Source organism: Mustela lutreola, chromosome 3 (genome assembly GCF_030435805.1).
Source record: "Mustela lutreola isolate mMusLut2 chromosome 3, mMusLut2.pri, whole genome shotgun sequence".
NCBI classification, from domain to species: Eukaryota; Metazoa; Chordata; class Mammalia; order Carnivora; family Mustelidae; genus Mustela; species Mustela lutreola.
In genome coordinates, this window is record NC_081292.1 from 198,086,292 (window position 1) to 198,100,296 (window position 14,005).

General features: G+C 37.0%; 1 protein-coding gene across 2 annotated transcripts in view; it reads right to left on the minus strand.

Annotated features, from left to right (window-relative positions):
* Positions 1-5,522: 5,522 nt before the first annotated feature.
* Positions 5,523-14,005, minus strand: part of STRADB (STE20 related adaptor beta) — a 28,141-nt gene continuing 19,658 nt past the window's right edge. For both annotated transcript variants that reach the window (XM_059168417.1, XM_059168416.1), the window contains 8 exons: positions 11,979-12,100; positions 10,949-11,057; positions 9,970-10,093; positions 8,338-8,509; positions 7,939-8,043; positions 7,535-7,779; positions 6,851-6,893; positions 5,523-6,356 (listed from right to left, as the gene is read on the minus strand). In XM_059168417.1, coding sequence (XP_059024400.1) covers positions 6,222-6,356; positions 6,851-6,893; positions 7,535-7,779; positions 7,939-8,043; positions 8,338-8,509; positions 9,970-10,093; positions 10,949-11,057; positions 11,979-12,100 — 1,055 coding nt within the window. In that variant the 3' untranslated portion in view covers positions 5,523-6,221. The remainder of the gene's footprint in view (positions 6,357-6,850; positions 6,894-7,534; positions 7,780-7,938; positions 8,044-8,337; positions 8,510-9,969; positions 10,094-10,948; positions 11,058-11,978; positions 12,101-14,005) is intronic.

Below are 14,005 nucleotides of genomic sequence, written 5' to 3' on the forward strand. Positions count from 1 at the left end.
CTTAACTTGCAGCTTTTAAGTCTCACTGGTTTTAACAACTCACAGAATTTGGCCCCTCTAATTTTTGAAGCCAATTGCTTGGGCATTTTTTCTTCTCTGTGCAGCTTCCTCTGGGTGTAGTCTGTTTCTTGCCCTGGTCTGCACCTGTGGCTCCCTACCTCTGGCAGGCAGGCAGACCTGCAGTGTTTAACTCCCCACCCTATCTCTGGTAAGAATATGACCTCTTCTATACATTTAGTTGTGGAGTTATTCTCAGTGTTTTGGTCTTTTTCTGGGTTATAGTGACGAGTGTTATCTAATTGTATCCATGGGAAAGGTGAGTTTAGGGACCTCATACTCCCCCATCTTTGCCAGAAGTCCTCCGTCCTGATCTTATAAGTGATTTATCTACTACCTTTATTATGTTTGTATGTACCGATGGAGTTTTTACCTTTTCTAATTTTCTTACTCCTGTTTATGTTTTTTTCTTTCCCCTGAAATAATTACTTCCTTTTAACATTTCTAATTAGGCTGCTTTAGTGAGAATTCCTTTCTCTTTCTGTTCTGAATGATAATCTTATTGGATAGAGTATTTTTGGTTGCAGGTTTTTTTTCTTTCAGCACTTTCAATATATCATTCTACTCTCTTGTGGTTGTAAAGTTCCTGCTGAAAAATCAGAAGTTAGCCTTATGGAGTTTCCCTTGTATGTAACTGTTTTCTTTTGTTTTTAAATTCTCTATCACTACTTTGTCATTTTATTGTGTCTTGGTGTGGCCCTCCTTGGGTTGATTTTATAGGGGGCTCCCTGTGCCTCCTGTTTCTGGATGTGTTTCCTTCCATAGATTAGGGAGGTTTTCAGCAATTTTTCAAATAAATTTTCTTCCCTCTTTTCTCCTTCTAGGATCCCTACAATGCAAATGTTATTATACTTGATGATGTTATTGAGCTCCTTATTTTCATTTTTTATGACTCTATTTTCTTTTTGCTATTCAGCTTGATCACTTTCCATTACTTTGTCTTCCAACTTGCTGATCTGTTTTGCATCCTCTAGTCTACTATTTTTCTCTTCTATTTTTTAGTTTTTTGAGTTCATCTCCAACTGTTTTCTGTTTTGTTTTGTTTTGTTTTTTGTTTTTTTTTTTTCCTCTTTGTTGAGGTTCTCATTGAGATCTCCTCTCTTTTTGCATGTCAATTATCTTTATGACCATTCCCTTGAATTCTCTATCTGGCATATTGGTTATATCCATCTCATTTAGCTCTTTGGTTGTGAGTTTGTCCCATTCCTTCATTTGGGGCACAGTCCTCTCCCCACTGACCCCCCACTCCACCCCATTTTGTCTCTCTCTCTCTCTCTGTTCTATGTATTGGGAAGGTCAGCTTCATCTCTTTATCTTCGAAGTAGTGGCCTTTGAAGAAGAGGTCCTGAGTGCAATGTCCCCTATTCATCAGAACAAGGAGCTTCAAGGTTTTCTCCTCTGTGTGATTGTATGCATTCTACTGTTATGATTAAGCCACATTTGCCTTCTGCAATGGCTCTCTTTGCTTGTTGTGGGCGGGGTTTGGTCCCTGTGCTGTTAAGGGGCCAATCTGGGGCTGCATTGGGCATATAGTTGGGTTGGACCAGATGCTTGCCCTCAGCCCATTTTCTGGGGTTAAGGGTTGCATGAAACTGTGGGGCATTCTCCGAGTTGTCCCCTATTTGTGGGTGGTGATGGCATTCAGATTAGATGTCTGGCTCCAGCTACAAACTGGTGTGTATGGTTAACTTCCCCTCTCCCCAGGGTAGAAGTAACTTTGAATGGCACTGGTCACTGTGGGGGCTGCTTGCAGGATGTGACATTGCGGGAGCCATTTTGGAGAGACTTTTCCCAGGTGGCATAGGTTGAATGGGGGCACATCCACAGCAGAAAGAAAAGGCAGGGTGTGGTGCGTTAGCAAGCTAGGTGGAGAGTGTTCATGATGTTTCCTGCAGATGTCCAACTATCTAGGCTGGCGGGCAATGAACAAATACTCCTGCCAGCTCTTTTGCCCTTGAACAAGTCTTCTCAAGATTCTTACCTCTCCAGCACATGTTCTGAGATTAGTAAATAAATCTCTTTCCTATGTACCCAGGCACTTTTCAAACTGCTGCTTCTATGCTGTATCTCAGCAGGGTTGTTTGTTATGGCATACCTTAAGGGTGGGGACTCAAGTCTCCTACCACCCTCTTGCTCTCCCAGGTCTAAGCCCACTGATCTGTAAAGTACCAGGAGTTAAGCCCTGCTGATTGTAAACTCATCAAGTTAAGCCCCACGGCTTTTCAAAGCCAGATGTGGTAACTCATCTTCCTAGTGCAGGGCCCCGGTGTCTGGGTGCCTGAAGTGCGGTCCATTCCTCTCCTTTCTCTATGCCTGTGGTGTCCCTCCCTTTTGTGGTTAGTCTTGCTGAGAGTTTGGGTACTGACTTCATCTCTGCCCCTTCTACACTTTTCCTTGTGGCCTCCTCTCTACATTAACTATGGAGGGCCTGTTCTACCAGCCTGGGATATTTTGGAGGTTAGGTGAACTTATGTGGCTGTTATCTAGATGTATCTGTGGGAAAAGCTGAGCTTAGGATCCTTCTAGTCCACCATCTTCCCAGGTTCCTATATGTTCTATTCTTATCAAGTATAATATTTGTATCTTGTCAAACTTTGGTTCACTCTTGAGAAAAACTTTGATTTACAGAATATTGGTCAGTTTCTAATTTTCTACCATAAATTGTAAAGACTATGGGGCTTAAATAGAATTGGAAAATGGATTCTTGATCATTCATTTAATGGTATAATCAAGAGGTAGTAATTATTTTTTGGAGACCAGGAATTTCTGGTAGTCTTCAAGGTTGTCAGTATGTGTATTAATCAGAGTGTAATTGGAAAAGTAACTGTGCATCTTTCAAGTAGAAGGAACACAGGGAACTGCTTTCATTGGTTATGGAACTAAGGCTGAGAAACCAAAAGGGATGGTGAGGCAATCCAAAGATTAGCAAGAGCAGGAAGTGACACCAGCCCTCAGATGGAAGGGACAGCAAGAAGTGTGACGAGAGTCCTAAAGTCAGAAGACAAGGAAGTTATAGCTGCTGCCAGAGACACCACAAAAAACAAAAACAAAAAAAACAAAAAATCACAACAGGGAATTGGGACGAAAGGTAAGAAATAAATACATTTCTCCTGTTTCCTCTTATACTCTGATCTTCCAATGGTGCCTCCCTGGAAACCAGAGAGTGAGGGTGCATGGGAAATGTAGTTCTCAATGAAGCAGAGGAGGAGAAGAATGAATAAATGGATTTGAGAACTAACAGGCAATTGACCAGCAGTACTTGAGGAAAACTACTGACCTGGCTTGTAGTAAAGGACATATTTACTAAATGAAAACTGAAGTCCCTTTACCTTACTAAACTTCTAAAGGCAATATTTTAACAGTGGCAATATTATAACATAGTGGCAATAATATAACATATTTAATAGTGGCAATATTATAACATAGTGGCAATATTATAACATATCAAGAATCAAAAATTTCCATAGAAATCAAAATTACCATGGACATCTCTCAGATTTTTTCAAGACCTTCTTTTTAAAACAAAAAACCCTCATAACCTTTATTCAAGGAAGAATTCCTTAAATAGATATTAAATGTCTACAATATGCCAAATACTTTGCTGAACACTAGGAATATAGTAGTGAATCAGACAATATTCCCAAGGAGTCCACAGTCTACTGGGGACATAAATATACAAGTATTTGTTCTGCAAGTGCTGTCCGGTGGAAGTATTATAGAAGCCAAGGTTACTGTACTAGTGTGGTCCTTCAGAAAGCAGACAGCAAGATGAATTTAGACACATGCGGTTAGGCAGAATAATGACTCTCTTCCCCCCTCCTCCCAAATATATCCACATCCTAATTCCTGGAACCTGTGATTATGTTACCTTACATGGCAAAAGAGACTTTGATGCTGTGATTAAACTAAGGATCTTGAGTTGGGGAGATTATCTTGCATTTTTGGAGTAGGCCCAAAGAAGAGTCAGTACAAGAGAGAGGCAGAAGGGTCAGTCAGAGATGTGATCACTGAAACAAAAGCTGTAATAATGTTGGTCCAAAGGCATGCAGGCAGTTTCTAGAAATTGGCAAAGGCAGATTTCTCCCTCGGGCTCCTAAAAGGAATCTGACCCTCTCAAGCCATTTGAAATTTCTGATGCTTAGAACTGTAAGAAAATAAATTTCTATTGTTTTAGGCCACTAAATTTGTAGGTAATTTGTTACATCAGAGAAAATGAACACAACAAGCAAAGAGCCTAAAATTTAAGGCAAGTGATCTCAGGATAAAGCTATCAATATCTACAGTGATGGTCTATTTCATGTGTCAATTTAACTGGGCCACAGGAAGTCCATTTATTTGGTCAAACATTATTCCAGCTATGTCTGTGAGGAAGTTTTTTTGAGGAAAGTGACAAAATCTGTAGACTGAATACAGCAGACTGCCTTCCTTGATGTGGGTGGGCCTCATCAGTAAGACCTGAATAGAACAAAGACGTTGTTCTGACTCTCAAAGACTAGGCTGACTTTTGCCTGAGTATGACATAATTCCCTTCTGCCTGACTGTCTTCAAATGGGGCATCAGCTTTTTCCTGCCTTTGCACTCAAACATCAGCTCTTTCTGAGTTTCTAGTGTGCCAGCCTTTGGACTGGAACTATATCATTCATTCTCCCGGGTCTCCAGGATGCCCATTCACCTTGCAGATCTTGTGACTTGTTAGTCTCCATAATAGTGTGAGCCAAATTTATTCCTAATAAAAAGTATCTTATTGGTTCTTATTTAACCAAAGAACTGTTTCTTTTGAGAACTCTAATACTCCTCTAATATACAGGAGATCTGAGCGGCACTGCTTTGTGGCTTCCAGACTCCATCTTTGTAACTAACTCTCCACCTAGGTTTTATGGTTCCTGTTAGCTCTCTTGCTTAGAGGAAACAGGAGGAGGTTAGTGGAATGAACTACAGCACCCACCACTACAGGTGATCTCAGGGCCTCAAACAGTATTCATGTCCTCTCCCTCTTCCACCTTGGCATGGCTCACTTGATGGAGTAACTTAAACATTCTTGAGGAGAGCTGGCCAATAAACATGAAAAGGTTTGTGTTTCAAATTGTCTATTCATTTTTGCATTATTTGTCTCATTGGTTTAATTCTTTAGTCAAGACAATAATCTGAATTTTTGTAATGCTCAATAAGACAATTCATTAACTGAGGTAGGCCCCAATTTACTACAGTTTAAACTATATATTCTTTGAGATACAACTCTCTTTTTTGCTAATAAGGTATATCCTTAAATTTTGTATCCCCTACAGGAGCAAGAATAATCATATGAAGTGCCAGAACATCTTCTGCCTCATTGAATACATACCAGGTTGTCTCCGATTCATGTATGTTATATAAATAAATCTATTTGAGAAGGGGCTTTCCTTGGCAAAACAAATTAGAATTTTGTGTTTTAGCTTTGTCAAATCGCAAAAAAATAAAAGCATAACTTCAATTCAATAAATCTTTATTGAGCTCCCACAGGGTGCATGAATTTAGAATCTATAATTTACAGAAGTAGAAAAGTGTCACTTTAGCCTCTTTTATGAAAAAAAAAAAAAAAAAAAGCAAATTACAACATCCCTATATATTTCAAGTGAATCATTTAATGTGAGGCTCAGTTTTATATTACCATAAATCAACAGACTAAAATGAAAAAGTATAAACATTTTTTCCCTCTATCAAAAAAGTGTTTTGATGCCAGGATAAACTAGCCTCTTGGTCTAACAACAGCTGATCAAAAAGGCTAGAGAATCTGGAAGTAAAAAATGTACTTGGAAGCACTGTCCTCTGAGGGCTCTTTCCCCTGAGGGCAACAAAATGCTGAAAAAATTAACTGGCTCAAAAATTATACTGAAAGATCAAGAAGGGGAGTTAGTCACAGCTTGGGGAAAAAACAATTGAGAACAGATGACAAAATGTAGCTAGATTCATAATTATGAAGTTTTCCTGGAGTTATTCTAGAACTCTGAGTTAACCAAATAGGCTATGAACTCATGTTCCTTTGAACAGAGTGGTTTTAAACAATGGAATCTCCAGTGCACCAACTGTATTTTCAAGTATAATTCTAGTATTTGTACCTAGCAATACAGAAGAAAAGCAGCAGGGAGAAAGTATCAAGTATCTAGGACATAAAGGATTTGGCAGCCCTAGAATTCCCAGCTTAAGTCTTTTTCATCAGGAAAATCACATTCTGGCTCAGTCCAAGGTGACACTGGAGACAGTGCTATTGATGGCTTAGGAGGCAACAGTGAAAGTATTGAATCCTGGCTTTCTTCTTTCATCTGTTAAAGAAACTCAGAATAAGGGTGTTGGCACATAAATTCAATACAGTAGCTATGTTAGAAATAAATAACTTTTTAAAATGTAAAAAGTGTTTAAAATTGTTTTGGGGCATTTTCACTAAAAATGCCTTTGATCATCTGAAAATAGGAGAAGTAATAACCAAATGAACTAACTTTTATCAGAATTATTTTGCCCCTTCATCATCTCTAGCCAATAGAAAACACTAAAATGTCTCTAATCAAAAACATTAATTAAGGACATAGTAGCATTTAATGATATTCTGTTTATTTTTACTCATTTTGTTTTGCAGAATGTACGTATTTTAGAAAGTCAATTGCACTACCAAAAAAGTTTTCTTGTTTTTAATTTTACTTCGTAAAGGAATAATTATTAAGAATCTTGGTTATCAAACTGTCCCATTAAGCGAACAAAATGAAATGAATTTTTAATAGTACTGAAAAACATCTAGACAACAGAAGACAGATCAGCTTACCTGTTTGAAGAAAACATGGGACAATAAACTGCTTGCAGATGGTCTGAAATTTTTTTAAAAGTCATAAAAAAAACCCCTTGTATTAGAATGTATATTTTTAGGTATAAAAATATCTTAGAAATTAATTTTAGAGCTATAAAACCCAATACTAAAAAACTGAAGTCCAATTCTTAGCTTCAACCTTGACTAATGGGAAGAATTAATTCGAGAAATAACATTTATTGGGCACTTACTAATTATAAGGAAGTATGCTAGGCATTACGAGGCTAAAAAAAGATAAATAAGACACATTTTATTTCTGAAATACTAATATGTAGCTATGATAATAATTTATACTATTATTATGGCAACAACTAACATTTTTGTACTACTTGGAAGTTTCTAAAATGTATTAACATAAATGCACTAATTAATGTTCAGAAAGATGAAGTGATTTTTACAAGATAACTAGGTTAAGAAATGATACAGCTGAGACCAGAGACCACGTCTTCTGATTTCAGATCCAGTACTCTTTCTGTTTGCTCCTTGCCTCTACTTGTTTTTAGCATTGCTATTTTCTGGATTAGACTGTAATTTTTTGATCAGAAGACTGACAGAAGAGATTTAAGTTTGGTGGGAGGGGAACACCACAAAGCTTCTATAAAATATAGAACTTTGATGCGATTAACAAGTGGCCAATATTACCTTTTCTCAGGATCTTGTTGCAAACAGAGCTGGACCAAGCTAAAGAAGGCAGGAGAGAAAGTTTTTGAGGATGGAGTTTGCAATCTGTCACTATTTCCTGTGCGAGTTCCACTGGAGACAAGTACACTTTCTCCAATCCCAGAGTCTACACCTGATCGGGAATTCTTCATTCTGGATTCTGACTGAGGGAAGATACTAACATCCAATGGACTATAGGGAGGACCTTTCAGTTTCTGTAACAACATCTAAAAGAAAGAAAAAATTCCTTCAACCCTTTTCAGAGAAAACATTAAAACAACAACAACAAAGATTCTAAGAGCAAAGATGTTTAACAGAAATTCTCTAGATTGAATATAAGGGATCTTATGAAAGAAAGGTAGTTTAGGGCTTTTAGTAGCATTTACCTGAGTCCTATGCATGTCCTGGAAAGGTACCTGCCCACTGGCCAATTCGCATGCTGTAATCCCAACACTGTAAATATCTGACTTTACGTTATATCCATGTAAATCCTGTAGAACAATTAATTTGAAGTCCTTTAGTGAAATTAACTTAATAAAAAGTTATATAAATGTGTTTGAGAAAGGATGTTGAACAATGGAAAAAACTCGTAAGTGAGAAATCAAGATATACCTATGTGGTATAAACATTTTAAAATCCCTAACATAATAATTTTGACAAGAAAGAGGAAAAAAGTTTCGCAGTAGGCCATTCACCAATCCAATCTAAGGGCACAATTGTCTTTTAGTCAAGCTCAGAAGACACTCAAGATGCACAGACAACCCAATACGAAGGCCACACCTGACCTGTCTCAGTAGTTCTGGGCTCAGCCACGGCTGCACTGATGTGCTGAACTGTGGGAAATCATACACAGCCCTATGCCTCTGTCCGTGCTTAACCAAACTATGCAGGTGGGACAGGCCAGAGAGGGTCACTAGGCCATCACCAGAAATGAGGATATGGCTGGCTTTAATACTCCTAGAACAAAAAGAAACAATCCTAAATACTAGGAAATTGGCCAATGAAGAATAAAAAATCTGGTCAGAACAAATCCATGTATTCTCTTGGAAAATAAATACTCTTTATAAAGTTATAAAATAGCACATTTATAAGTAAGTGTGCTTACACAAACACATACATACATATATATGTATACATCCACATATGAAATGTTTGGGAAATTAAGGAATCCTTTTCAAGTATTTAATACAGCATTAGAACAAGGGGAAATAAAGCTAGCTACATTTGGAAGGGATAATATTTTTTTTCAAACTAGGAATGGAATCAAATTATTAATTTCACTATTTTAGGATACTGTTGCAAAATACCCAAAGAGAAGTCTAAAAAACCAAGTAATATTTGAAGTATAAAGTTAGACTTTAAAGTTAAATTATTATTATTATCCAATTAAGGGCAGCCTCTCATGGTACTACCATCATTTACACAAGATGTCTTATATAAAAATTTCCTTTGTCAGATAAATTATACAAGAGCCTTGTTTTTCATCCAAAATAGTGAATTTGGAAACTAACAGAGTAGGATGGCCAACAGTTTGGTTAATTATAATAAAACCTCGATTAATTAGAATACAGTTTGTTGAAACTCCTCAGTTAACCAGTATGTTCCTAAAAATGAATAGTAAGAAAAAAGCTTTGAGGGACGCCTGGGTGGCTCAGTTGGTTAAGCAGCTGCCTTCGGCTCAGGTCATGATCCCAGCGTCCTGGGATCGAGTCCCACATCGGGCTCCTTGCTCGGCAGGGAGCCTGCTTCTCCCTCTGCCTCTGCCTGCCATTCTGTCTGCCTGTGCTCGCTCTCTCCCCTCTCTCTCTCTGATAAATAAATAAAATCTTAAAAAAAAAAAAAAAAGAAAAAAGCTTTGAAGAGATTGAAATGAACAGAAAAAAAAAAAAAAAAAACCAAGTTTATTTAAAAATAATTAAAAGGGTAAAAGTCCCAGTATATCATAGAACAATGTTTTTAACATTCAGCCAATTATTTCTGCTTCTATAGTTTAAAAATAAGAGAACTGATACTTAATATGATAGTTTTAAGGTGCTACAAAATATTTAAGAAATCAAAGAAAGGTTTAGTTCCAATTTGTACATGATATAAATATGACATAGAGCTGAAAAGCAGATAAAGAAAAACAAACGAGACAACCAGGATCCCCACCTATAGCTTATTCCCCAGGGTTCCACGAGGGCAGGTGCTCCACCAGAAACTGAGCACAGAATTTGGTAAAGACAATGTGGTCTGAACATTTTTGGTGAATGAACATAAAGTATAAACAATTACTGTAGCTACTAGCCCATTCCTTCCTCAACTTCCATTTACGAGTTTCCTCTCTCTCCTAACACTCGACTTTTCTTCTTAAAATCTCCTTAAATGATTTATTCCACTTAAATCCTTCATTCTGTAAAATACAAATAAGTAAATACCTGTGAATACAGCCATTTTGATGCAGATAGCTCAACCCTCTCACTGCTCCAAAGAGAATGTTTCTTATTAAAGTTTCACTCATTCCTTCAGGAAAGTAAGTCTTCAAGATTTGACTTGCTGAACCTAAAGAAACACCTGAAATCTTTAATTGAACACTGCAAGTGATTTTGCTTCTAGCTAAGTTTTAAATGTTCTTTCAACCATAAACTAACACACACACTCCCTCTCTCTCTCTCTCTCTCACACACACACACACCCATTATGTTTGAGTCTAACCACTATCCTAAGATGCAAAGGTAATTTTCCTTCAAGAATCTGCAAAAAGACCTTTCTAATGATAATCTAGAGATCAGAAAATTAACAATTTTCAGTATTACTAGAAAAATGTTGTGTGGCTTTATTTTTAAATCCAGAGGCAATTCACAAAAGTTGTCCCAAAAATCAAAGCTCTAGAATCCATTCATATTTATTGAATACACTTATTGAACACTTTGTGTGAGGAAATATATGAGCACCAAAAAGAAAAATACATGATTCTGGCCTCAAGAAGCTCAAGTCCAGTGAAATGAGACAGGTACACACACAGGTGTTTACCATATAGTAAAATAAGTAATTTACAATGAGAGAAATTGGGAGAGAGATTAGTATGCATAGGTGAAGAAACATTCTGCTTGAAGACCTATAGTGGCTTTCCATTGATAGAGAGCCAGGAAACTGAAGGAAAGAGATAGTTTGTTCAAAGGCATGGAATTCTTAGGGAAGCAGTATTAGTTTAACTGATGATCAGACCCATTCTGCTTTTTTTCCAAAGCCTAAATTCAACATGAACCTGATAGAGAAATTTATCATGAAATCTAGATGGCCACTAGATTTAGAAATTAAAAGTAGTGACTCATAAACCTAAGATCCCATTCACCCTTACAATTATAGCTTCCAGGCTAAACTAGGAGTTATTTTATCTAAGGTGAGTTTTCTTACCATAAGCCATAAATGGAGAAATAACCCAAAGCCAGCTGCCAACAGTGAAAACAGTCCAATAAGTCGTAATATTGGGGTGCTGGAAAAAGTGGGACAGAATCACTGCTTTCTAGGATAAACACACAAGAAACAAGACATTTAAAAACTTTGTACCCCTTATGAAGAAAATAACAGCAGAGGTGGCAGGAACGCTTGGCACAGCTTATTAGTACTGAGCGCTGTTCTCAGTACTGCCGTCTCTTTAAATGTCACCACCATGACAAGAAGTATGTCATAAGATCATTCCTATTTTACAGGAGAAAAATAGGATATAAGAAACTTAAAAGTCAGTCAAAAAGCACAAAATAAAGGAGTGGAAGTGAGATGTGAACTTGGTCTGACTCCTGAAGTCATACTTTTAATAACTCTATTATGTTCTTATTACAGAAACATTGAAAAATAGATAAAACTATGAAGATAATCACTTCTAACATTAAATCACAGAGACAACCACTGTTAACATTTCACTGTAATTTCTTTCAATCTTCTTTTCTGAGCAATATATACGTGTACATGAAAATACTTAAAAAATTGGGACAATATCAAAACAAAATGCCTTCCCTCTTTATATCGAAAATGATTAGTGACAATGAAGATGGTATTATAATATTCCCAAAATGCAATTCTGTTAAAATTCATCAATTCAAAAGTTGATTTTATTTAGCTGGATGAAAAAGAAACTGTTTTTGTTTTTTTCTATTTCCCTATAGGACTATTTGTGATTAGACTAGGAGCACTGTAAATCTCCAGACCAGCATTTTGAAGATGATATTCATTTGAGGAAATTTATACTAGTTACCAAAGTTTGAATATATTTGTTCTTTCATGAATCTGGCTTCCAGCTATTATTTCTGACTCTGTTACTGTGTGTTTATTAGAATAAAGAAATCTAACTTTAACAGAATAACTATAATTTGGGGGGGGGGGGAAATTCCTACAGATGTAATCCTGTCAAAAGACATTAAATATATCATTTTTCTCACATTGTTACCTGTAATGCTTTCAGGCGTTCATCAGTGCAGTTTTCTAGATTTGTAATTTTTATAGTCACCAGTGTTCCTGTAGGCGTATGACGGGCAAGATGGACAGTTGTCAAGTTGTCAAATCCTCTTCCTATAATCAGATGTAAAACTCACATTAGCAAACAAAGAAGAAAAAAAAAACTGGTAACTGGGACATCATCAAGAAGGAAAAAAACCTGGTAACTTGGATTCATCAAAATTAAAACCTTCTGCTCTTCAAGAAGACACTGTTAAGAAAATGAAAAGATAAGCCACCGAATGAAAACATTAATGATACTTTTATCTGACAAGTTTACATCCAGCAAATAAAAAAATTCTTACAACTCTATAGAATTCTTAGAATTCTACGCAACCCTATACTAAATTCAAAAATATGCAGATTAAATAGGCAATCCACAAAAGAAGATACAGGAATGTCTAATAAGCACATGAAAAATCCTCAGGGTAGAGAAATGCAAATTAAAACCACCATTACATATACTATTAACATACCATTGATATACTATTACATATCTATCATAATGGCTCAAATTGGGACTTGATAAACTAATTATGGCAAATTCAAACAATGGAAATTATTGAGCAATCTCTGGCCCACTGACGTGATATAAAAGGCAGTCCTGAAAGGCTTCTTTCACTTAGCATAATGCTTCGGAGATTGTTCCCTATTGCTGTGTTTTAGTAGCTTCTATTACTCAGCAATAACCCACTGTATGAATATACCACAATTTATCCAACCTCAAATTGATAGATATTTGGGTTGTTTTCAGCTTTTGGTAACTATAAACAACGCTGCCAAAATATTCTTTAAGTAGACATGTTTTCATTTCTCTTTGGCAAATACTTACAAATGCAAGGGCTGGGTCATGCATATTTAACCTTGTAACAAATTGCCAAACTGACTTGGAAAGCGGCTAAACTATTTTTATTCCCACATACAGTGTATAAGAGCCACAACATACTCATCAGCATTTAATGTCATCAATTTTTAAAATGTAAAACACCTGGAGTGGCACTTACCAATAAGCACCTAATAAATGTTAGTCCCTCCCTCTCTCCACAGTCACCAAATTGTGCCATTTATCTTTGAAAAGAAGTTAATCCCAAAGTGTCTCCAGTGTCCGCATGACTGCCGTAGTTCAAGTCTTATCCTCTGTCGCTGGTGGCATGCAGTGACTTCGTCACCGTGCCCTGCATTCTCAACGAACGCACGCTCCAAAATTACTGGGAAAACAATACTTCAAAAGCCTATACCTAAGTCCCATTCACCAGAAATTCTGACTCCACAGCTCTGTGATGGGATACAGGCACTGCAATTTTTAAAGATTCGGGTGCTCCAGATGGTCCTTCCGGTTGTAAATAACTGATCTTTATCTTCCACACTGCTGCCTGGAGATGCTGCCTGTTTTCCCTCTAACTTCAGCATTTTATCCATAGAAAGGTACTACAGTGCAGCACCTCTCCAATCAGAAAGGTTTGCTTTCAAATCACTAGCTGTAGCACTGTTACTTAAGTTTTCAGAGCCTCAGTATCCTCGTCAGACGAATGGCGAGCGGTAAAAGGCTGACATGAGAAAGTGCACATGAAATATTCAGCACAGTGCCCGTTAGATGGGATTATTACCATTATCACCACTCCACAATGCATCTCAAACATGGACAGGGTAAACCAAAATTGCTTTGAGAAATGAAGTGGGTAAGTTGTCAGAGTCTGAACTTCTAAATACACTGTAAGAAATCTTTCACAATGTGTTACAGACCTCCCTTTCCAGATTTGTCTCCTACCACTGCCTACACTCCCTCTGTTCCCACGGACAGGCAAAGAGCATCTATGGGGTAGTTCCCTTCTAACCAGCGTTCCTCAGTCATCTTCTGAAGTAATTTTTTTTAACCTTTTTTTAAATTGACACCATGTGAACACCCTTTCTAATTCGGGGGCATTATCCACTAGTGCTATTTAGAAGTGTCAGATCCTTATTTCTCTTGGTCTCCTTGAC